Source organism: Jatropha curcas, chromosome 9 (genome assembly GCF_041381405.1).
Source record: "Jatropha curcas cultivar XTBG-Jc1 chromosome 9, XTBG_Jcur_1.0, whole genome shotgun sequence".
In the NCBI taxonomy this organism is placed as follows: Eukaryota; Viridiplantae; Streptophyta; class Magnoliopsida; order Malpighiales; family Euphorbiaceae; genus Jatropha; species Jatropha curcas.
The window spans coordinates 7,424,337-7,450,747 of NC_143159.1; the positions used below are offsets into that span (position 1 = coordinate 7,424,337).

A 26,411-nucleotide genomic window follows, 5' to 3' on the forward strand; every position below is an offset into this window, starting at 1 on the left:
TTGCAGACAGTGCATCAATATGATTCCTATCTAGGCAGAAAAAACGTTAGAAACTTTAATTTTAGAGAAAGTTCAAAGATTTCAGAACAAATCCATAGAACTCTAAAATTTTTTGAGTGAGAATTGAACTAACACAAGTGAAAATACACACTCAAAAAACAAAAATCGAACCAAATTAAAAAAACAGGGGAAAATTTTTTGATTATTTTCTCTGAATATACTTTTTCGGCAAAAAAGAAAATAATAATAATAATATACAACATATATGGACAACCCATGACCACAAAGATTATTTAGAAGTATATTAGATTAGGATTGTGTTATATTTTAAAAGAATTATTGAGTTTGATAGAATTGAAAGATTTCCTAACATTTTTATAGATTCCACTAGAATTCTACATAGAGTTTTATGGAATTGATGAGATTTTTTTTATATAGATTTTGATTGATTTTGATGAGATTACAGTGATTTTTATATATCTAATCAAAATTAATTTCAGGACTTAATTGAACAAATTAAAAGGTTTTGAGGCTCAATTGAAAAACTGAAAAAAAATGAGAGATCAAAAGTAAATGCGTCATCTTATCCAAAATCTTTTTTTTTCTTCATTAAAATCTTATCGCACAGTGCAAGACTTGCAATGGCTGGCGTCGATGGCCACCATCCTGTGCTCTCAGAACAGTCATGATGTGGTCGGAAGAGCATAGGCTTCTTATATATATATATATATATATATATATATATATATATATATATATATATATATAACCGAAAATCAGCAACAACCGCTAGCAAGGACCTACGCCAACTGCCAGAGCTTGGGCAAGGAGGCGGTTTTATATTAATTTAAACCGATGCACGGCCCATCGCTTATGGCTCACAGAGCTTAGTGGTCCGGCCACAACAATGACAGATTGTATTATTCAGTTCTTTGACTATTTTAAAACTTTTTCAATTTTTTTATTTGATTAAATCATTATTTAATTGAAATCAACATATAAAAATTTAAAAAAATAATCAAATTAATTCTAAAAATTTGCAGCACTATTAATATTAATTTTTGTTAAAATATCAAATTCTCAGCACATGAATTAATTCGAAACTAATCTAATAATTAATACATTGTTTTACATCTTAAGGCATAGGAATGGAAGTGTTACAGGTATTTTAAGGTACCGGCTAAGCTCTAATCCGTTTAAAGAGGATATGAGTAGTTATAAAAGGATTTGGAACAGATATGGACAGTGAAATTACTACTCGTAACGGATATATATAGTAAAATTACTACCCATAATGTATATAGGTAGGGTACGTGTAAAGATATTTAGATACTTGCTACATTAAATAGGTTCGGTAGTGGGTACCAGTAGGTACCCTATCCATTATTAATAAAAAATGCATTTTAAATAAATTCGAATTTGAATAGTTTAAGATCTAAAAACATCTTACTCGTTTAAGAGATACTTTAAACGAGTTTTGGACAGATATGGATAGTAAAATTTAAAGTGATTTGAATATGGGTACTTAAATGAATATTTAAATGGGTTTAGGATGGATAGGAGTAGTAAAATTTTTAGATTGGAAAATATATTTATGAATGACTCTTTTATTCATACTTAGCACCTTAAAATCCAATAAAATCAATAATTTTATAAATATAAATCAGTAATTTTTAAATACTATCAAATTTATATATAGTTTTAAAAAATTATAATTGAATGGCATTAGATTTTTTATAAATTTTATAAGACTAATTTAAATACCATGAAATTTTAATAAATTTTAAAAAAATTTAAATTAAATACCATTAAAATTTTAAAATCTTTTAAAATATAATAAAATCTTAATCGAGCTCGCCCTTATTAAGTGAAGATTCCGCGACAATCGTTGGATTCGTAAGAGGAAGAGTTAATAGATTGACACCATTTAATAGCAGGGCTTATCTTCTTCGTTTACCTAAAGTTAGTTTTTTAAAGGAAAAAAAAAAAAAGATGAGAGATGAGTCATGAGAAATGAAAGATTGGATAGTTGTTGAAGGGGCAAAATGGTCATGTATGAGATTTGCTTTGTGATTTGATTTGATTTGAGAATTGATGAAAGTCACGTTGAAAGAGAGGCATGATGATTAAGGAGTGAGAGATAGCTGAGAGAGGAGAGAGAAAAATAATGACAAAGTGGAAAGTGGAAACAAAGAAGGTGGAGGAGATAAGGCTTAGCCGTTAAGAAAATTATTAAAAAAAATCCACGTGTTGCCACATTGCATTTCGGCCAACGAAACGTCCGAAAAACAGCAAAGCAATTTTTCTGTTTTGGGAATCAGAACTAAGGGATTTTAGTGTTACAAATTAAATTCGAGAAACATCAGTATGATAGTTGTTCCATTTAAAGACAAAGGGTGAAAATAAGTCGATTGTTTTAGAAGACCACTTGAACTTTATACAATATAGAGTAACGATTTTCAAAGGTTATTAATTTTAATAGGTAAAAAAATTAAACAACTAAAAACGTTTTTAAGCCTAAAAATAAGCAAAAATAATAATTAAAAAAAAAAAGCTAAGAATTGAAAACAAAGAAAAAAAACAAAGTCAAAAAGCCAAGAAATGAAAACAGAGAAAAAAAAAAAAGCAAAAAAGAAGAATGTTATTAGAGCATCTCTAATGCAACCATAGATTGTTCTAATTTATTTGCCATGTTTGAAAAATTGAAAGTTAAAAATAAAAATTTTCTCCAATGTTTTTATTTATTTAGTCTATGGATATGATGTGTCAAAAAAAAAAAAAAAAGAGAAGATCTGTTAGACCGCATAACTTAGCTATTTATTCCTTTTTTTTTATATGATGTTTTTATTTATTTTTTTTATTTTCCTTTTACGCCTTCTCTTTTAACACGATACTATTCTTTTAAGGCTAACTCATCTCCTATTTGTTATTTGTTATCCTAGCTTATAAAATCAATAAACCTTAGGAAAGAAGAAGATTTAATTAATGTTATTAGTTTATTGTTTTTAGTTATAGGTTTAATTTTAATCACATATAATTTAAAAAGTAAAATACACATCATCAGAAAATTCTGATATAATCATGATGCATTGAAAAGTCATTTTTAAAATTAACATCTATAAATACATATTCAGTCATATACATTCACAACTTATATTTATTAAGACATATCGGCCATAATCCATAATTCCATTAAAAATACTTTTATTAGCTATAATCCATAGTTGCATAGGAAATACTTATATCTTTTCAACCCGTAACAAGTTAACAGATGTTGCACCATGAACCACTGGACTATCCCTCCAATCCATTAAACAGGACAACCCTGTTTTATAGTAATATATATAGTAGTGTTATATTTAAATTTAAAAATAAGTCTTTAGTTATAGAAACAATAGTTGCAAAACAACCTCATGACTGTAGCTGATCAAAGTCTTTTATATATATATATAGGGAAGATATTTGCGGTAAAAGAAAAACAGGTGTATCTAGAAATGGAAATGGAGGGTGAAGGAGTAGGAGACATGTCAATATTACCAGAAAGTTGTGTGGCAAACGTCCTATCGTTTACCAGCCCACCGGACGCTTGCAGATTGTCTTTGATATCTACTATATTCAAGAAAGCTGCTGAATCCGACACCGTTTGGGAGAGATTCTTACCTACGGATTCTCAGGCAATTGTCTTCCGATCTTCTCAGTCTTCTCTGCTGAGGTCTCGGATTTCCAAGAAACAGCTATTTTTTAGCCTCTGCGATAATCCAATCCTCATCGATGATGGCAAAATGGTAAGGTCTTTTATTCTTAACTTTTATATATGAGATATTGTTTGGGATTAAACTTGTCTACTCTAGGACCAGTATATGGATCTAGCACTGATCAAAATCTCTAATCAGAAACACCTTGTTTCAATAAAAAATTATTCTTTATTGATTCGGGACATGATTGCAACATAGACGGAGTCTAGGCAAGTCAATCCTGTTTGTCTATTATGCACTGTAATTCTGTATTGCGTTGGTTGCATAGAGCTTTGGATTGGACAAATGGAGTGGAAAGAAATGTTATATGGTTGCTCCAAGGCTTCTCACAATTGCTTGGGGCGATTCTCCTCAATATTGGCAATGGGTCTCTGATCCCAACTCCAGGTTTGTCCTGTCTCATCGCTTTGTTTTGCTTCGATTGTTAATCTAAGCAAGTTCGGGTGTCAAGGATATCAAACAGGAAATGTTTTTAGGAGAAAGAATTGTTAGAATTATGATCAATAATTTTGATATTAAAAACCAATCTAATGAAAAAAACTAAATAGTAACTAAATGAAATATTACAAATATATTAATTTGTTAATTAAGTGTAGTCAGATCAATCCACTCATTCATTGACAATAAACAAAAAGTGGGAACCTCAAGTAGGAGCCTTTCCAAATACAAGGGTTTGCATGGTTGCAGATTTGCAGAGGTGGCAGAGGTTAGTGCTGTGGGTTGGTTTGATATAAAAGGAAAAATAAACATTAGCATGCTATCGCCAGCAACGTTATATAAAGCTTATCTTGTGTTCAAGTTAACATCAAGAGTTTCTGGCTTTGAAAATCGACCGATAGAAGCTTTAGTTGGACTTGTTGGGAGCGAAAGCTGTAAGCGCACTGTTTATTTGGACAATCGAAATGCAAGAAATAGAAACGATCACAATCATCCAAACAACAGAGGAGATGGATGGCTTGAAATTGAATTGGGTGAGTTCTTAAATAAGGGAGAAGATGATTATGGAGAGTTGGAAATGGGTGTGTTAGAGGTGAAACGTCTTTATTGGAAGGGTGGTCTCGTTGTTCAAGGGATAGAGATTAGGCCTAAGGAGGGTCAGTAAATAAGCAAAGACTAAATGTTCTGTGCATTTGAAAATTACCTACCTGCAGATTCCAATTCATAATGTTGAATTTTAATTATCCTATTTTAAAAAGGTCGCTTGTGATATGTGCATGTATGTGAGATATATATATGGGTTATTTTGATATGAATACATCATGTCTATAAAAAAGTTTTCAATTTTAAATTTTAAAACCTAGATTTTCTACTTCATAGAATAATATAAATTTAATTATTGGCCAGCTAATGTTCTCCAGCATTTCGATCGATCCTAGGAAGGAAGTCTGCAACCTGCCAATTGAAAGATCACTTTCTCAATATTCTCTAACCAGTTAATTCAACAGCATATATTTCAGAGCTTTCTCACAATCTATATGGAGCCAAACAGATGTTAAACATTTCACTTCATCTCAATGTTATTTTTCTTCCTTCTTTGCAATGCTGACGAGCCATTATCTTTTGAATTACAGTACATTTAGCAACAATTTTATAAATATATATATATATATATATATATATATATATATATATATATATTTACAAACACAAAAAAAGAAAAAATTTCGCTGCTGACCTCATGGTTGTACTTTAAAAGTTGCGATTTAAGAAGATGAAAGAGTATTAATTAATTTTTTTCTAATATTACAGTTATATGTGCTAAATACAATGACAATTTTATATAATTTTTTTAGAATCTGTCATATATCATAAACTTTAAACGACGGATAAAAATAAATGGAGAGAGTATTAAATTCTTCCTGGGAAGAGTAAAGCTTGAATAAGTTTATCCAACTATTCCTTCCTAAAAAACAAATGCAGCAGCAAGATTTTTATTTTTATTTTACTATTTTCTTGGTTTTCACGTTGGCCAATCAGAGCAAAGTTACATACTATGACTGGACATGTTTAAGGACTGATCCTATAGAACCTTCGTCTTTATTGGTCATTTTTTTTCACCATCTTCATGAGTCAGCTTTTGTTCATTCTTGCATGGGAGATAAAGATACTCAGGTGCAATTCAACATTTGACAGCCATTAATGGGCTCTTAACTATCATGCATTAAAGGGCTTGAAGTCCCACAAACTCGAAATTGGTCTAATGCGGAGAACCCAGATCCCGACTCTGCCTTCCGTCTATTTTATATTTTTAAACCAAGTTTTTCCTGTCGCTACGCTTCAGGATGGACAGTTGTTTGGGCGGGCCATTAGCGGAAAGACTGGTATAAAGAGTAGACAATATATCACTTTCAATTGTTCTACTCTCTATCGTTTTGCAGAATCCCACTGTCACTCTTCATCATTTACATTCGACATAATGAAATCGGGATGCCTCACTCCTATCAATGTACACACTTCCCTCCTTATGCCAATGCATTTCTCCCGTTCGACAAAATGCTTAGACGAATTACTATGGATACAAGCAACCTAGAAAGAGTTGAACTGATATAGTATAAGGGCCGCGCGAACGCAGGCCCCTACTACTACAAATTATGACGTAGGCTCTCCCAACTTGGGGAGACCTTAGACCAGCACCCCTCCCAAGTGCAATAGAGGTCACTTATCTAGACCATGGGCCTTATTGATCGCCCATTGATCCCGTCCAGGTAAGTATGTTCACAAGGCTTTTGCTCCTCCTATTTATATGCACATGACCTGCCTCCCCCTTTGTGAAGTCACGATGTGGGATATTGTTCAAGCGCAAAGAAGAAAATTCAAGCGAGCCAAGGTCACTGCAGGAAACTTAACAGTAGGCATGGCCAAATCACGGTTCATGGAACCGGAACCGCCGGTTCGAACCGGTTCCGAACCAGAACCGGAACCGGTGCGAACCGGAACCGGGACGAACCGGAACCGGAAGATTCCGGTTCGGTTCCGATTCCAGATATTCTGGAACCAGAACCGGCGGTTCCAGAAAACCGGCCGGAATGGGTTGGAACCGCCGGTTCTCCGGCCGGTTAGAACCGCCAGTTCGAACCGGTTCGAACCGGCGGTTCTAGCCGTTGTAACTGTCAGATTTTGATTTTTTTTTTTTTTTTTTTTTTTGTAAATTTGTTGTAAAATCTCTTAATTACCCCTCCCAACGGCTATAAACGGCTATATAACGGCTAGTTTTAAGGGTATTTTGGGAAAAAAGAATTTTTGGATTTATTATAAATACCTCATTTTATTTACAAATTAATTACAAAAAAATCTCAACTCTCTCTACTTACTTTATCTCTACAATATACTACACTCTCTACTTACTCTCTATACAATATACTACACTCTACTCTATATTATTCATTTATTCTTCTCTACTCTATAATCTCTCTTATTAATTAATTATTGTCTCTATTTTTTTTTATTCAATTTTCCAAATTATATTTTATTATCATATAATGGCAAGTGGAGGAAACTCAAATTCGGGTAAGGGCAAGGGAAAAATTGGAGAATCATCTATTCCTACAAACGACATCTATAATATAATTCCCGAGCAATTTAATTTTGAGGGGTTTCCAAATGAAAGTTTGGATATTCCAACTCAAGAATCCGAATTTAATGAGCAATTTCAAGAAGATGAAGAACAAGAGCAAGAGCAACGAGCAAAAATTTTTACAAGAGCAAGACAAAGTTCCGACATATTCTCTATTCATTTCACAAAAAAATTCAAAGGTGAGAAAATGTACGATGTAATTTGCAATTATTGTGGAAAATCTTATAAATTTAAACAAGCGGGCGGCTATGGATCATTTTGGAAGCATTTGGAGACAAAACATCCAACAAAAATAGGAGTTGATCGGTCTCAACAACAAATTTCCGGGTACGCTTCTAACCTTTCTTTATTTAAATATTCTGATAAAATACAAAAAGAAGAATTAGCAAAAATGATTTCTATGGAACATTTATCTTTTAGTTTTGGTGAAAAAGTAGGTTTTAATAATTATTGTCAAAAAGCATTAAATCCTTGTGCTAAAAGAGTACCGAGAAATACTGTAAAACGAACTATTATTTCTTTATATAATAAAGGAAAAAAAGAGTTAGAGATTTTATTTTCTCAATTGAAAATTCGTGTTTCAATTTGTTGTGATGTTTGGAGTGATCATTGGCAAATGCATTCTTACATGGGTATTACATGTCATTGGATTGATGATGAATGGAAAATTCAAAAAAGAATTATTGGTTTTCGTGTTTTTGATGATAAACATACTGCAAATAATATTTATAGAGTAATTGTTTCAATTTTAGATGAATATAAGTTGACAAAAAAAATTTTTTCAATTTCATTTGATAATGCTTCTGCAAATACTAGATCAATTATTGAACTTAAAAAAATTTGTGAACCAAATATTGGTGGTAAATTTTTTCATATAAGATGTGCATGCCATGTTTTAAATTTATGTGTACAAGAAGGTTTAAAATTTCTTGATTCTTTTATTTCTCCAATTAAAAAAGCTATTTCATATTTATGGACACATCCCCAAGTGATGAAAAGTTGGGCTAAATTTTGTAAAGAAAATAATAAAAGACCAAAACGTTTTCCAAGGGATGTCCCAACTCGTTGGAATTCAACATATGAATTACTAAACGAGTCTTTTTCTTATAAAGAATTATTATGCTTTTTTGTTACTAATAATATTGAGGATATTAATTTATATCCACAAAATTGGGATGTTTGTGGAAAAATTTTAGATATTTTAAAAATTTTTAATGATGCTACCTACAAATTTAGTGGGGTTTATTATCCCACATCTCATTTATTTTTACCTGTGTGTATAAATATTGTTACTGCACTCCAAGAATTTCAAAATGATGATTTATTAAAAGATTGTATTTTTTCAATGAAAAAAAAATGGTTATCTTATTTTAAAATTATACCACCTCTTTATCTAGTTGCTATTGTATTTGATCCTAGATGTAGAATGGATGTTTTATTTGAGTATTTGACAATTTATTATGATGTATTAAATCTTGATGTAGAAGATACTGTTAATATAAATATAGTAATGCATGAAGTTAAACAAAATATTATGCAATTATATAATGAATTTGTTCAAATTTCTAGTTCATCTACTTCTACTTGTACTTCTTCTCAATCTAATATTCAACAATTTCCAACACAAAGGGTAAGTGGTGTTGGCATTGCTCAACAAGTTTTACTACAAAGACAAAAAAGAACAAGGGAATCCAGTTCTATTTCTGAATTTGATAATTATCTAACAACTTCTTTTGAGTTTGGTGATGATTATGCAGAAACGGATTTTGCAATTTTAGATTGGTGGAGTCGTCACGAAAATACTTTTCCAATTCTTTCTTTACTTGCAAAACAAATTTTAGCAACTCCGGTCTCCACTGTTGCGGTTGAACAAGCTTTTAGTCAAGGAGGAAACATACTTGATGAAACACGCTCTCGTATGACACCCGATTCATTAGAAGCACAAGCATGCGTGGATGATTGGACCAAGGCCGAACTAAGAGCCCAAGAAAATCCAAAAGAAAATGAAGATTTATATGATTTATACGATGGGTCCTCAACGGGAACATCAACCGGGGGTGCAAATAGCGAATAAGGTAAAAGGGGTGAAATTGGTATAAGGTAAGTAAGAACTACGTGGGCTTTGATTTCTCTAAACCCCAAGAGGATACGTAGGCAACTTAATTTTTTTAAAATTAAAAAAATTAAGTTCAAGCCCATTTTTTTTTAATTATGTTCAAACATTAAAAAAAAATTCAGTTGAAATTTAAAAAAAAAAAAATTATGTTCAACTGTTAAGTCTTTAAAAAAATAAATGGAATTCAAGTAATTTTAAATTTTTTAAGTGTATTTTTTAATTTTTTATGTTCCAAAAATTTTTTTAACCCGTCTTCAAAATTTAAAATTTTTTTATTCTATTTTTTAAATTTTTTATGTTGAATTAATTTTTTTTTACACCGTTCTTCAAGATTTAAAATTTTTTAGGTGTATTTTTCAATTTTTTATGTTCAAAAAAGAAATTTTTTTAAATTTTTTAGGTGTATTTTTCAATTTTTTATGTTCAAAAAAAAATTTTTTTTAACCGGTTTTCAAATTTTAAAATGTTAAAATTATGCGATTCGCCGGAAAACCGATCGGAACTGTCGGTTTTGTAATCGGATCGGAACCGGAACCGGAACCGGACGGTTCCAAACCGGAACCGGAACCGGTCCTGTACGGTTCGGTTCCGGTTCCAGAAAATCTGGAACCGGAACCGCCGGTTCCGGAACCGGAACCGTGGCCAAGCCTACTTAACAGGACGTGTTTCGGTTGTTATTGCAAAGCACAGCTCAGAATTGCTGAGAGGAGACAAGTAATTTTTGGCAATCAAACAAGGCTCTAGTTCATGTTATACATCTCTCCCTTATAAATTATGCTAAAATGTGATGTTCATAAGCAAAATTTCAAAATCTCTATTTATACCCAATAAAAGAATAAAGATGAATTCACTCTTTTACCTTTATTTTTCTACATACTGGAATCAAATGTTCTCTTTGTTTGTGGAAACAAAATGCATGCATCGACTTCATAATTTTCATGTGCAAGTTTCAATGTAGTATTTTCATTAAGAGAAATCTCCTTGTTCATAATGTGCATTTTGCTTGCATTGCTTACTTGCTCATATTCAATATGACTTTAACTTTAATAGTTAACAAGTTCCTTTTTATTAAAATTAAGCTTATCACAAACAATTATTAAATTGTATAAGCAAATTTCACTAATAAGAGACTAATGATTACATTAGATTTTATTATATCTCATCTAAATGTAATTCTTTTTAGATTGAATCGTGTTTCGATACTTGGAATTATAGCATTTTCTTTTCTTGAAGATTCAAAATTTTTTTTTTAATTTATTACTTTTTAAACTGTGAATCTAAATTATGTTTATGCATTTGAGTGTAGGATTTTTTCTCTTGTCAACAATTAAATTGCCATTTCTTATTTTACACCTTATTTAGATAACTATAGCAAATAATTATTGAGTTTGAAAATATTTATTTATTTATTTATTTATTAGGAGGAAGACTTTCAATATTTGGGAGTCTAAAATTCCAATCCGAATTTTAACGGAATGGATGAGAAATAAAATTTTAAGTGTATATTGAATTAGGATTGTATTAAATTTTAAAAGAATTATTGAGTTTGATAGAATTGAAGGATTTTCTAAGATTTCCACATATTTCACTAGAATTCTACATAGAGTTTTATCGAATTGGTGAGACTTTTTTTAGAGATTTTGATTAACCTTAATGGAATCACAATGATTTTAATATATGCAATCAAAATTAATTTCAAGACCTAATTGAACAAATTAAAAGGTTTTAGAGTTAAATGAAAAACTGAAAACAATGAGGGACTAAAAAGCAAAATGCATCATCTTCTCCAAAATCTTTATTTTCTTGGTTAAAAACTTATCGCTGCCAATTGTGAAAGGCTTGCAATGGCCGACGATCATCCCGCTCCCGTTAACCGCTATATTAATGGGGTTCAGTAGTGGGTACCCTATCCATTATTAGTAAAAAAATGTATTTTAAATAAGTTCAAAATTTGAATGGTTAAAGATTCATGGTACCCTACTCATTTAAGAGGTACTTTCAACGAATTTTTAGACAGATACAAATAGTAAATATTTAAATGGGTTCGAATATAGGTATTTAAATAGATATTTAAACAGGTTTAGTAAAGATACGGATAGTAAAATTTTAAACAGATAACTATATAGGTAATTCAAAATTCGCGGGTATCCGCTCCACTTTTGTTCTATTGAGGGTTGTATTGAATCAAGAGTCTGTTAGAGTTTAAAAGATTTTTGAAATTTTTGAGTTGGAAGATGAATTTGTGAACGACTCTTTTATTCATACATAACACTCTAAAATAAAACGAAATTAATAATTTTATAGCATCCTTCCAAATCAGCAATTTTTTAAATACTACCAAATTTGTATAAACTTTTAAAAAATTATAATTAAATATCATCATATTTTTATGAATTTTATAAGAGTCTAAATTGAATACCATAAAATTTTAAAATTTAAAAGACTCTTAATTCAATACACCTTTCTTAATTAAAAAAAAAAATTTAGATGGAGTGGCACGCATTTATATTGTTTTAATTAAAAATGAATTACTCGAAAAGATAAAGACAGACCCATATTTTTTTTTTAATTAAAAATACCCTTTGAAATGCTTCTTGAAACTATTCGCATAAACTTTTGCTATCGTTTAACGATGGAGAAGTCCTTTTCTTATTTGATAGAAGTTTTTCATGAATGCTTTTCATGTGGCTTTCAATAGTTCTATTGGCTACCGTTTTGTGGACACTTAAGTGTCTTAGTAGCCACTTCTCTCCTTCATGCCCATGCATTTCTCTTGTTCGACGAAATGCTTGAAAGAAATACGATGGCTACAATCAGCCAAGAAAGAGTGAACTGATATAGGACGGGTAGCAGCCAGGAAAGAGTGAACTGATATAGGACAGGGGCCGCGCGAACGTAGGCCCCCACTTCCACAAATTATGACGTAGGCTCTCCCAACTTGGGGAGACCTTAGACCGGCACCCTCCTAAGTGCAATGGAGGTCACTAATCTAGACCATAGGCCTACTTGATCGCCCATTGATCCCGTCCAGGTAAGTATGTTTATAATGCTTTTGCTCTTCCTATTTATCTGCACATGGACTGCCTCGCTTTTTGTCAAGCCTCGATGTGGGATTGTGTTAAGCGTAAAGAAGACGTGTTTTGGTTATGATCTGAGATGTAGAGAGATCGCATAGATCAGGCAAGTCGTCCTTGGCAAGAAAATAACCTTTTTCTCTTCACGTTTAAGACACTCTTCCTTTCCTCAAATGGCACTGCTCTTGTTGGCTAAGATTATAAAATTTATAAGTTCAAAGATATTTTTCTTCATTTTGTAAAAAAAAAAAAAAAATGCTTCTTAAAGAGGGAAAAGAGAAATATTATGGGACCGTTGGGAAAGAAGAGAAGACCTAGTATGAGAGAGCAGAGATTGTGAAATTGGCCAAGGTGGATAAGGGTTACTGCAAAGCACAACCCAAATTAATTTGCTGGGAGCAGGCAAGTCATGGCCATCAAATTATGTTACATAAACAAAATTTCAAATCTCTATTCATAGCCAATCAAAGAATAAAGATTGAAAATCACATTTTTTTACCGTTATTTTTTCTAATTAATGGAATATGTTCTCTTTGTTTTTGGAAATATATTGCACGCATCTGCTTCATATTTCTCATGTTCAACATTCAATGGGGTATTTTCATTAAGAAAGAAATCTCTTTATTCATAGTTTGCACTTTGCCTTCATTGCTTACTTTCTCATATTCAATTGGGTAAAGGTGCATTAAGTTCCATCTTATATAATAATTCTTAACCATTAGATTTAAAATTATATTGAAATAATAATAGTTGTACCTATATTTATATGATTTTAAATTTAATGGTTAACAAGTTCATTTTTATATAACTTCAAGCTTATAATAACCAAATCCTATTAAATTATATAAGCAAATTTCACAAATAGCAGACTAAAGATTATATCAAAATTTATTAAATTTCATGGAAATATAAATTTTTTTTAGGAGGTTTGCATATATTTAAGACAATCTTACCAAAATTCATATGATTTGCAAATAAATAGTACTTATAAACGAGCAACCCGAGTCGAATTCTAGCAGCTCACTCATTTATAGCCTAGTACTTCAAAATTGTTGATTTCATTAAAATGGTTTTATTAAACAGTTTATAATTTGCAAATCAAAGAATTTATTTTCTTTTGATTAAAATGTGCCACTAATTATTATATATTCAAAAGTTTTTAAAGAATTGAAATCTCATTGGCTATCAACTCAATCGCCTTGCCTTTGCCTTTTCTTTCTTCAAGTCACTTTTTGCAGTGACACTTAGGCTGTTGCGGGATGGAGAGTGAAAGAAGAAAAAATGCTGAGCAACTTGAAATTGTTGCAGAGCTTGCTCAGAATAGTGATCCTTTTGGGTTTGCTTAACTGAAGCTTTTGGGTTAGGAAGTATTAGGCAGGGAGTGGTAAAAAATACTCTGTGAACTTTTCTATAAAAACCCACTTTGCTCTAATGAAAGTGTGCTGCTGTTTTTCCCTTTATTTTCTGTTCTGCAATTTTTTTTTCCCTCAGATTTACGCATGAGATATTGCAATGTATATCCGCAGAGAGAACTTAATTAATTATTCTCTTTACAGCATATACAAATTAGCACCATCAAGATTCAAGAAGAGGAACTCATTTACAAACCCTCTGCCTGCTTTTTCGTCAGATACCTCCATTGTTGCAAAATTTGCAGATTCCAATTCCATGTATATTAATATTCCACAGTTAGAGCAAAAAAAAAAGAGGAGAGAATAATTTTTTTAAAAAAATCTTCATCTGATGAAGATATTTATCAACTTGCACCGTCGTAGAAGATGATGAAGTAATAGAATGGGTGTCTTTAAGAGGAGGAGTTGGGAGTTTTTTAGGTAACATTTGTTTCAAATATTCTTTGGGCAATCTTGAAGCTCTGATGATGAAAAAAATAAGAAAGAAAGCAACAAGAAGTGTAAAGAGAAAACTTCAAGGCTAAAGTTTCATATATTGTGGTAGAAGTAGTCGTGGTTTGTATAGAAGTGATATGAGAATTATGTATTCTTCTATATTTTACAGAGGAAGATGACAGTATATATATATATATACATTCAGCCTATAGCTGTGATCCCACAATTACGGGATGATCCCACAATTACGGGATATGATAGGCATATATAAAGTTACTATAAATAATAATGATTCTGTTTACACTATACATTATCTTATACACCCCCGCAAGATGGCGGATCTTGGAGTAACGCCAATCTTGTCTCTATTTTTGAGAAATTGGGACGTGGGGAGTGCCTTGGTGAGCAGATCCGCAAGTTGATCCTCAGACTTGACATGTACAACTCGAAGTTTCCCTTCTTGAACTTGAGTCCGAACAAAGTGATAGTCGATAGCTATATGTTTCATTTTGGAGTGAAAGACTGGGTTGGCAGCTACATATGTAGCACTAAGATTGTCACAGTAGACCACTGGTGGATGCAAAGTAGAAATCTTTAAATCAGTGAGAGTATTCATAACCCACGAAAGCTAAGCAGATGTGTTCGCTACTGATCTATATTCCGCTTCAGTGGACGATCTCGCCACTGTCTTTTGTTTCTTCGAGCTCCAAGCAATCGGATTACGTCCCAAGTATAAGATGTGAGCACTAGTAGAGGGGCGGTCATCTCAATTACCCGCCCAATCAGAGTCGGAGAAAGCATGCAAGTCAAGCGACGACTGTCTATGCAGAAAAATGCCAAAATCAAAGGTGCCAACAAGATACCGAAGAAGCCTTTTTAGGGCTGCCCAATGGTTGACTGTAGGACGAGAGCTAAATTGGAACAGTTTATTGACGACATAAGAGATGTCTGGTCGAGTCAAAAGCAAGTATTGTAGACTGCCAAGTAGAGCTCGATACGCAGAGGCATTTGAAAAGTGAGCAGAATCATCAAGAAAGAGAGATGTTGTTGGAGATAGGGGTGTGTTAACTGGATTGGCTCCTTCCATTTTTTGCCTTTTCCAAAATTTCCCTCATGTAGTTTTGTTGAGAAAGAAACACCCCCGTGGGTAGGTGAGTGACCTCAACCCCTAAAAAATACTGTAAATCACCCAAGTCCTTAAGTGAAAACTTAGAGCCAAGTTTGAGAATAAAAGCCTCCACATCCGTAGGTTGATTACCGGTAATAATGATGTCATCAACGTAGACAACAACATAAATGAGCACTTGACCCTTCGAGTATATGAACAAACAATTATCCGAGTGGGAGTTAGCAAAGCCGAGGTCCTTTAGATACTGTTGTAATGCATAATACCAAACACGTGGAGCTTGCTTGAGACCGTAGAGGGATTTATTGAGACGACAAACATGAGAGGGGTTCGTACTATCAATAAATCCCGGTGGTTGATGCATGAACACTGTTTCTGTGAGTTTGCCATGGAGAAAGGCGTTATTCACATCGACTTGCCGTAATTTCCAACCACGAGTGACAGCAATGGTGAGAACAAGTCGAATTGTTGTGTGCTTGGCAACGGGAGAGAATGTTTGATCAAAATCCAAACCGGGCCTTTGAGTGAAACCACGAGCAACCAACCTAGCTTTGTATCGGATAGGAGTACCTGCAGAATCAATTTTTACTCGGAAAAGCCATTTACAGCTCACCAAATTCTCAGCTGAAGTAGACGAAACAAGTGTCCATGTATGCTGATTTAGTAAAGCAGCATACTCGTCTTCCATGGCCTGACGCCACTCAGGAACTTTGAGAGCCTGCACAACAGTTCGGGGAACAGATATCTGTGATAATGAAGGTCCAGCAGTCGCAAGACATAATTTTTGAATGGGTTTATGAATATTGTTTTTACTGCGGGTGACCATTGGGTGAGTGATGAGAGGAACAACAGTCGAATCCCTTGGCAAAGCACCAGCAAAATTAGTGGAATGAGTATTAGAATCAGTAGGGGCAGGAGAAGTACCTGAGGTGGCAGGTTGCTGTGTCATGGAGTTGCGCAAAGGACGAGGCACAGAGGACAGCAATGGTGAAGAACCGCCTAGTGATGGTGTGTGTGTAGATCTTGATGGTGTCTCGAACCGGTGATGCGGAAGAATAACATGTGGTGCCCAATTGGCAACCGTAGATTCAGTAGACCGTTCAGTATTGCTGTCCAAAGTTGCAAATGGAAAACTTGTTTCAACAAAATCCACATGCCGAGAGATATACAATTTTTGAGTTGTCGGATCAAGACACTTGAAGGCACTCTGATTGGTGGAGTATCCCACAAAGATACATGGACGAGATCTTGGTTGCAGCTTGTTAGAGTTGTAAGGACGTGTCCAAGGATAGCAACGATAGCCGAATACCCTCAATTTCTCATAGTTAGGAGCATAACCATGTAGCCATTGAAAGGGAGATTGATTGTTTAACACAGAGGTGGGAAGCCTGTTTATGAGATATGCAGCCGTTTGGAAGGCATAAGACCAAAAAGATAATGGGAGATGAGCAACATGTAACAGTGTAATCCCAGTTTCAACAATGTGGCGATGACGCCGTTCAGCAGTGGCATTATGTTCAGGTGTATATGGTGGAGTAAGATAGTGGGAGATACCATGACTGTGGAAAAAAGATGTTAAGTGTAAAAACTCCCCTCCATTGTCAGAGTAGAAGGACCGAATTTTCTTCTTAAAATGGTTTTCAACTAATTGCTTAAAAACAGGGAATATGGAAGACACATTGGATTTTCGTTTCATGGGATATAACCAAACATACTTCGTATAATGATCAACAAATAGCAAATAATACTGAAACCCATCAATGGAAGAAATAGGGGCTGGTCCCCAAACATCCGAATAAATTAGTTGAAGAGCCTCAGTGCTGTGCATTGTAGACTCAGCAAAAGGTTGTTTGTGCATTTTATTGCACTTAGAAGAGTCACAAAAATACTTATTATCAATACCAAAAGGCAATTTAATGGATGAACTAAGCAACCGTAAAATTGGAGTGGCAGGGTGTCCAAGCCTCTTGTGCCAAACGGAGTGTGTAAGAGCCGTAGTGTTCGAAACTTCCGGTCGACACATGGAGGATGCATTTGAGGGCCACATATACACACCATCACTTGGCTTTCTTTCCACCAGAATTTTCCCCGTACATAAATCCTTCACATTAAATAAAGATGGGTTAAAAGCAATCTCAACATTATTTTGGACACAGAATTGATAAACAGAGATTAAATTCTTATGAAGTCCAGGAACACACAGCACATTTGTCAAAAGTAAAGGTCGAGAAGAGGTTTTGAGAGAGGCAGAACCAGTGTGTGTGATTGGATGTGCAGTACCATCACCAAGAAGAACATCATCAGACCCGTCATATTCAGAGTGTAGCGACAGATTCTGCAAATCATGAGTGACATGTTGGTTTGCACCAGAGTCAAGCAACCATGAAGAGTCCGATGTCGAGCCTGTAGTAGCACAGTTTGCTTGAGGTTTAGGTGCATTTGAATTGATTGAGTTAACCAGCCATGGGCACTTTTTCTTTAACTTTCTACATTGCTTCATAACATGACCAAGAATGTCACAGTACTAGCAAACTACTCGCGATCCAGAATTTTGCCGATTGGAGCTTTGATAATTTTGTCTAGAATTTGGCATCGAGGTACCTCCAGAGTTATGTCGATTGGTCTGTGACCGATTGTTGGTGTAGTGGACTGTGGTTGGCAGAATGGCAGAGGTAGTGTCACGCTCCAGCTGTGTTTCGAAGTCTGTCAATTTGTCATGAAGCTCCTCGAATGTAACCGGAGTTTCTCTTGCTCGTAATGCAGCAGCTACCTCCTTATATTCAAGTGGTAAGCCATGTAATACATACAGGACTGTTTCTGGCATAAGAATGTTGACACCAGCTATAGCAAGGGTAGAAGTGATGGATTTTACCTTTTGCAAATAACTGGTCACAGACATCGTGCCTTTCTTGATGGTCAGTAAAGATTCCCTCAAACTCATGATGCGTCCTTGAGAAGGTTTCGAGTACATGTTATGTAGAGTCTGCCATACCTCATGAGACGTATTCTCGCCAACAACAAATGAAACGATTTCGGGAGAGAGTGACGCGATAAGGGCACTTCGAATAAGCTGATCCTGTCGGATCCAGTAGGAATTGGCACTCAGATCTGCTGTAAGTGGCTTTGCAACAATTTTAAGAAAGTCATATCCAATAAGGAGTGAATACCATTGTGTGTACCATGACATGTAGTTCATGGCAGTCAATTTGAGCGAAGCTTGTGCAGCAGCGTTAATGGAGATTAACTGATTGGTATCATTTAGGTGGATATTAGAGGTAGGTGAGGGCGGAATAACAGTTGGGGTGCTAGTGTTAGATGAGGTATCATCATCGATAGCCATCGAAAGAGATAAAAATCAATTGCAGGTCGATAACCAAAAGAGAAAAAAAAAGAAAATAGAGAGACCGTTAGGTTTACGGCTCTGATACCATATAAAAGTGATATGAGAATTATGTATTCTTCTATATTTTACAGAGGAAGATGACAGTATATATATATACATTCAGCCTATAGTTGTGATCCCACAATTACGGGATATGATAGGCATATAAAGAGTTACTATAAATAATAATGATTCTGTTTACACTATACATTATCTTATAGTTTGGATAAATGACAAATAAGGAGGAGATCCATTTACCTATTCTCATTCATTCTGTAAATATCTCTCCTCGAAAGTCTTATTTTAATCTCATATAAATAATTTCAAACTGTACATTTCAAAAATTTGTGCAATGGATCCATATCTTTTGTTCTAGGAAAATTAAAGAAATGGAGTAATTACTATATAGCTCTTAGGTTTTGCTCTATAAGGTTTAATAATTAATTTTTCTATTAAGTGACCGTAAAATATCAAAAGTAGAACTAAAATCTATGAAGAACTTATTAGCGAAAAAAAAAATCTGTGAAAAACTAGTCTATCAAAATAGCATATGTTCCACCTATAGGTTGTGACTTAATTGGTAATGCAGACTGAGCATGTGAAAAGAGCCATCGAGTTTGGTCTTCACCAAGCACAACTGCAAAGAGAAGCAAAGAGCCTTAAACAATCCTTGGTAATAGGGGACTAAAGCCCCGAGCCGGATTAGACAGTCTCTGATAATAGGGTTAAGATACCGTAAATGTAATAGGAGACTAAAGTCTTGAGCCAGATCAGGTGGATTTTAATAATATAGTTAAGAAACCGGTGGTTTGGGGGGGGGGGGGGGAAGCATATGTTTAATAATATAGTTAAGAAACCGGTGGTTTGGAGGGGGGGGGGGGGGGGGGGGGGAAGCATATGTTTGTAAAAAAATGATGGATGTATAGAAATTTGTCATAAAATTAGAGGGAACCCGAAAAGTTACTATCTATCGAATTGACATAAAGACCTTTCATACAAAACTGGAAAGCGAATTGTTTAAATTAGGAATTTGTCACCTCGTCATAATCGATAGTGAAGTATGTAACAATGCAATAATATTATTAAGAAATAAGAACCCACCTTCCAATTACATATTCTAATAATTGACCAATTCTTTTCCTGTACATTGTAGAGATCATAGGCTCAAATCTTATGTTACATAAGGGGAGTACTATTTTGTTTTAGTCGAAAAAAAAATTGAATTAAATTATTTTAATTTAGAAATTTGGTTCGGGTCAATTTGACCATTTTGATTTTTCAATTATTTCAGTTTGGTGTAGTTTAGTCTTTTATAAAACTATTTTGAAAATCAAACCAAAATAAAAATATACTAAGTGAAATTAAATTGAATTGAACAGACAAAAAATGAGATATTTCGTTATTTCAATAGTTATTTTGGTTCTTTTGATTATTTTGATTTCATTTGGACATAAACAATTTTTGAGTTAAATAACAAACCGAAAAGTTTGAAGCGAACCAAACCCAATTGATACAATTTGTTATGGTTTGTTCTAAAAAATCAATTGGTACAGTTTTCTAAAAAAATTTTAATTTATTCGATTTGAGCTAGTTTAATTTGGTTTGGACTTAAGCCGACCGTTTGCATAACACACCCCTGGCTATTTTTGGTCCAACAAAAATTTGTGGGAAAAGAACCTAAACCGAAACCTTGGATTTAGCTGCTAAACTAAAACCCTATTCACAAATAAATTAGACATTGATATAAAATCTCTTCGGCCGTACCCTCTCAGCAAAATAAGTTTCCTGATGATAATCGTAACTAATAACTAAATTAGATATTGACTTGCTTAAAAATCTACATGCACAAATTTTATCGCCTGACATATATAATATAGACTTTCATGTCTTCATTCTCCTGTCTTGTGTTCGATAAATACAATGAAATAATTAATAACAACCTTGTGATTTATTACTATAAAGATATTATCTAACCAACAACAAACCAATAGCTCAAGAAAACTTACAGAGAAAAAATGCATATGCAAAAGCAATTCTTGTTGATTGCTATGATATTATCAACAGCTACACTAACAACAGCTCAAGCAGTCTCCGGCTGCCAAGATCACTGTGGAGATTTAACTATTCCATTTCCATTTGGAACAAAGGAAGGGTGTTATCTGAACAAAGATTTCCTCATAACATGTAATGCATCCACTAGTGAAGCATTTTTAGGCGATACCCAAATACAAGTCCTTAACATATCAGTAGAAGGCCAATTACGAATATCCACTACACCGGCATATGATTGCTACGACCAATCTGGTAACACTTTATATTCGGAATCTACACTTGAGCTGGGGAGATTCCCCATTTCCTACACCAAGAACAAGCTAACTGCGATAGGGTGCGACACCAATGCCTATATTCAAGGCCTTCGTGCAAAAGGGATGTACGCCACTGGTTGCATATCCTATTGTGAGCAAATGGTGGATATTGTAAATGGTTCTTGCAACGGCATTGGCTGTTGCCAAAGTTCTATTCCAAAAGAAGTATTGCAGGTTTATTTGGATATTGGTAGCTTTTATAATCACACATATGTTTTGGATTTTAATCCATGCAGCTATGCATTTGTTGTTGAGGAAAGTGCTTACAATTTCTCTACTTTGGATCTTGGGGATTTGAGGGATGTTGTAAAATTTCCTGTCCTGCTTGATTGGGCTATTGGAAATGAGACTTGCGATGATGCACTAACGAAGCCTGAAGATTATGCTTGTAAGGCTAATAATACTGTTTGTGTTGATTCTGATAATGGCCCTGGATATCGCTGCAATTGCTCTCAGGGTTTTTCTGGGAATCCTTATCTTCCTAATGGTTGTAAAGGTAAACATTCTCTATTTGATACCTAAAACAGCTAAATGAAAGCTCCTAAACTATTTTTTTCTGACAATATTTAGAGAGCTACTGTTCTTTAAATGTTCACCTGATGGGCTGGTATTTATTTTTCATTAATTATCAGATATAAATGAGTGTGAAATTCCAAGCCTAAATCAGTGTACGCATTCTTGTCAAAACAAAATGGGGAATTATACTTGTTATTGCCCAAAGGGTTATTATGGGGACGGCAGAAAAGATGGAAGTGGCTGCACTCGCAAGCAAACAATTTCGACCCAGACTGGAGCCATTATAGGTAAATCTTATAAACTCCTTTTTAAACCCACTATAGTCTACATAATTGTATATAAATATAGAGATTTTCAGAAATATTGAATAAATAGAATAAAGACGGAAGTGACTGTAATTTTGAACTATTGACCGGTAGATTTTGAAATGTTGTACAATGCAGGTGTCAGTATCAGTCTTGTACTTCTGTTCCTGGCTATTTCAACTATTTTGGGGATGCAAAGAAAAAGCGTAATCAAGTCAAGAAAGGAGCATTTCAAGCAAAATGGAGGTCTCTTGTTACAACAAACACTCTTCAAAAGCAAAAATTCAACAGATGCAGCAAAAATATTTGCAGAAGCAGAATTAAAGAAAGCCACAAATAACTTCAACAAGGATATGGTAATTGGTCAAGGTGGATATGGAGTAGTTTTCAAAGGAATTTTATCAGAAAACAAAAGAGAAGTTGCCATAAAAAAATCAAAAGCAATAGACAGAACCCAGATTGAACAGTTTGTCAATGAAGTAATTGTTGTTTCCCAAATCCACCATCCGAATATAGTTAAGCTCTTAGGTTGTTGTTTAGAAACTCCAGTTCCATTGCTAGTTTATGATTTTATAACCAATGGTACACTTTTTCACCACCTCCATGACTCGGCTTTTGTTCATTCTTTGCCATGGGAGGTAAGATTGAGAATTGCAGAAGAGACAGCAAAGGCACTTGCATATATGCATTCCATGCAGATTGTTCATAGAGATGTTAAATCTGCTAATATTTTATTAGATAATGATTTCACTGCTAAAGTTTCTGATTTTGGAGTTTCCAGATTAGTTCCTTTTAATCAAGAACAAATAATTACTACTTTAGTTCAAGGCACACTTGGATACATGGATCCTGAATACTTCCAGACAGGAATTTTAACCGAAAAGAGCGATGTTTATAGTTTTGGAGTTGTTCTTGTTGAGTTACTTACCGGGAAGAAAGCAATATTTTCGGAATGTGAACAGAAAAGTCTTGCTTTGTATTTTATTTCTTCATTAAGAGATAAAAGCCTTTTCAATATTTTAGAGTACAGAGTGAAAGAAGAAGGAAATGCCCAGCAACTTGAAAGAGTTGCAAAGCTTGCTCAGAGTTGTTTGAAATTACAAGGAGAAAAAAGACCTACCATGAAAGAAGTTGCAGAAGAGCTTGAGATATCGAGGCAACAAGGGAAGCAATCACAAACGAAGCTTCAATTTAATTTCCAAGACCAAGAATACTTAACCCTTTAAGTAGCAAATTAATGCTATTTTAATAAAAAGGGATGAGTTAAAAGTGTAATTCTTTTTTTTTTTTTTTTTTTTTTTGGTGTTAGGCCTGTAATTATAGTTTAAATTCAATAATCTAGTTGAATTTTTTTTTATTTTATATATTTCTCTCTTGTTTGCATAAATGAAAAAAAATTCAATGGGAGAGAACAGTAGCAAATGGAAATGCAGAAACTCATAAGCCAATTAAAAGAAATTCGTATTATAATGATAATAAATGTCATTATAATTGAGGAGAAAAATAGTTAATCATATGAGACAACATATAAGAATTAATTTCAGGGAAACATTGTTTATATATTACATATCTATCTCCATTGATATGATCTATTCTTGTTATACATATAATTAAAATGAAGTAATAAAAGCAGGCTCATATAAATAAAATATCTACTCATTAATTAATCTTTAATTACAATGTATATCCGCAGAGAGAATTTAATTAATAATTCTCTTTAAAGCATGTACAAATTAACACCATCAAGAAGAGAAACTCATTTACAAAAAAAACTCTGCCTGCATGCTTTTTCCCCGGATCGATCCGTAGTTGCAAAATTTGCAGGTTCCATATAGATTAATATTCTACAGTTAGAGAAAGAGAGAGAGAATAATTCTTGAAACTGCAATAGAAAAACTAGACCTTTCCATCTGATGAAGGAAGATTTTTATCAACTTTGACCATTGTAGAAGATGATGAAGTAACAGAATTGGTGCCTTTAGAAGGAGAAGAAGAAGGAGTTGGGAGTTTTTTAGGTAACATTTGTTCCCAATATTCTTTAGGCAATCTTGAAGCTTCTGATGATGAAAGAATAAGAAAGAAAGAAAGAAGAAGAGTAAAGAGAAAAAACTTTTGCCTTAAAGAAACTAGCATGTTGTTGAATTCTGATTATGAGGAGAAGATGGTTATTGAAGTTTAAGTAGTCTTTCTTTTTTTCTTTTTCTCTTAAGATTGCAAAAACTATAGCAGCTTTAGAGAGGTTTGGAAGCAGACATGTTGAGTAATGTATGGAGAGTGCCAACTTGTTTGTTTGAGGAAAGATGTGTCAATGGCAGACAATGTAGTATTTGATAATACTAAACTGTTAAAGCAATCTCATGGTGTTGCTTCTCTTTGTCTATTACTAGAATAGTGAGAGTTAGAGGAAGCTACTTTGAGGGGATATTTAAATATTTACATGCATGGGACCATTCATTCGATGGGTACTAATTTTTATTAATATAAGGTTTTTAATTATTTCTCCCTATTAATATTCTAATATGATGTTTCTTTAATTTGTTAAAGTTTCAATGAATCAAAATAATATTTCAGGCTACACAATAGGGCAGCCCTCCCCTTAGCTCACTAAATTGGTGAAAATAAGAAAACTCAAACTCAAGACCTTTGACTCATCACATAAGTGAAAAGACTAATCAGACTTTCACCTCATTGGCTAAAATGAAAATTTTATTGTCCACACAATTGTAAAAAATATGATTTTTTTTTTTAAATTAAACAATGATAAAATAGTATTAGGAGTTAAATCTTTATTAGATATCAACTAAGTAAATTTTTATTAGGGTTGTGGTCAGCAACAGCTTTTTAAGCTATTTTTTATGGTGTTGGGTAATATAATGTTTGAACTAGTTTTTAGAGGCTAAAGTACGTTTTATAATATATTAACTCATGTAATATTTAGTTTTTAGCTTTTTATGAAAAATTCTAACAAAATAATTAAACATTACTGAAACAACTAACACCTATCAAAATAGTTACTTTTGCCGAAAATACCCTAAATATCAATTAGGAGCAAAATCTTAAATTGAAAAATAATTGATTAAGTGGGAAAAATGTGATAACCCATTACGTTAAGATTTTGAGTTGGTAATTGGTGTCGAAGTCTATAAGTATATTCTCTCACGAGACTCAAAAAAAATTCCTCGATCAAGTGGGTATCCAGCCCTAACAATTTTTATATATCTTGCTAAATGATTTTAATGATTTGATACAGTAGATTATATTATTTTCATCCATGAAATGCGTGATTCTGGTTTCCTAATCAAAGATGCTAAATGCATAAAAAATGGCTATTAGTTCAAAACAAAAGAAAAAGAATAGGAAAATGGCTATATATGATATTAGCTATAGCCTCAAGCCTATGCATGGTCGAACGAACCAACCTAAACATCTAGCATTAATATAATAATTTTCTTAATTTCAATCATGCAAACATGAGGATAGTGCCCTTTTCATTATTTGCAGATAGCTCAGAAGCCAAAGGAAGCCTAAGAAAAAAGAAAAGCAGAAAGCATTTGAAAAGGAAGTTCAAAAGAAGCATCTTTGAAAACTTTTGCTTACTACTTTGCCAACAAAGGTAAAATTTAACAAATATATAAGATAGAGAATGTCAGTGGAACATAAAAATACTTGAAAGAAAAAGAAAGTCATCAAGCCACCCCATTTCTTGAAAGTAAAAGAGTAAGAGAAAAAGACCAAATAGGACATTTTCCTTCTCCTTAACCCTAATAATTTAGGGCACTTCTAAGGCACAAAAAGGGCAAATTTGGGCTATCAATGTATCAACTGCCCTTAAAAAGAAAGAGGTGCCCCATTTGCATAATTTGGGCTGACATTAAATTAGTATAGTGAGTTGAAAGAATGTTGGACAAAAGATACTCTTATGTTATGTTTGATGCAGGTTCATATGTGACAAGAGGAGTTGGAAGCAGGTGGAAATTGCGCTCCACTATAAATGGTAGGGTCCAAAATTATATATTTTGACCTAATTATTAGCTTTTGGTATGAATTAACACATACTCACACACAACAGAGAATGTATATGATTCGTTTATTTAAAATGTTGGACTATATATATATATATATATGATATTGAAAGAACAGAGGGTTTCTCAAACTAGATGGTTTGGCAAATGTATTTATTTTTTATCTTGCAAACTAGAATTCAAACCTTGTATTGAGAATATTGTTGGAAATTTCTATCTTCTGCATTATGAGATAAATAATTACTTGCTAAAAGTCTTGTAATTATACATTATCTCATAAGAAATTATGTCAAATATTATTATATAATCCAAACTTGATATGGGTAGG

The 26,411-nt window shown here is 33.3% G+C and overlaps 2 protein-coding genes and 2 non-coding genes across 5 annotated transcripts; 2 read left to right on the forward strand and 2 right to left on the reverse strand.

The window, feature by feature from the left end:
• The first annotated feature begins 3,370 nt into the window (after positions 1-3,370).
• Positions 3,371-5,043, forward strand: LOC105639016 (putative F-box protein PP2-B12). Of its 2 annotated transcripts, none has more exons than XM_020681206.3 (3): positions 3,371-3,785; positions 4,024-4,142; positions 4,356-5,043. In XM_020681206.3, exons 1-3 carry the CDS (start codon positions 3,414-3,416, stop codon positions 4,855-4,857), a joined length of 993 nt encoding a protein of 330 aa, XP_020536865.1. In that variant the 5' UTR covers positions 3,371-3,413; the 3' UTR covers positions 4,858-5,043. The 2 variants fall into 2 exon arrangements, with proteins under 2 accessions (XP_020536865.1, XP_012078342.1); XM_012222952.4 differs by having other exon boundaries at positions 3,373-3,785; positions 4,443-5,043.
• Positions 5,044-6,306: 1,263 nt separating this feature from the next.
• LOC119370882 (U1 spliceosomal RNA) lies at positions 6,307-6,468 on the reverse strand. The gene has a single exon (XR_005178431.1). It is a non-coding gene; the product is annotated as a U1 spliceosomal RNA (small nuclear RNA).
• Positions 6,469-12,323: 5,855 nt separating this feature from the next.
• Positions 12,324-12,484, reverse strand: LOC119370883 (U1 spliceosomal RNA). The gene has a single exon (XR_005178432.1). It is a non-coding gene; the product is annotated as a U1 spliceosomal RNA (small nuclear RNA).
• Positions 12,485-20,889: 8,405 nt separating this feature from the next.
• Positions 20,890-23,356, forward strand: LOC105639055 (wall-associated receptor kinase 2). Its single transcript, XM_012222990.4, has 3 exons — positions 20,890-21,736; positions 21,873-22,043; positions 22,200-23,356. The coding sequence occupies exons 1-3, from the start codon at positions 20,890-20,892 to the stop codon at positions 23,285-23,287; spliced, it is 2,106 nt and encodes a 701-aa protein (XP_012078380.1). The 3' UTR covers positions 23,288-23,356.
• Positions 23,357-26,411: the final 3,055 nt, after the last annotated feature.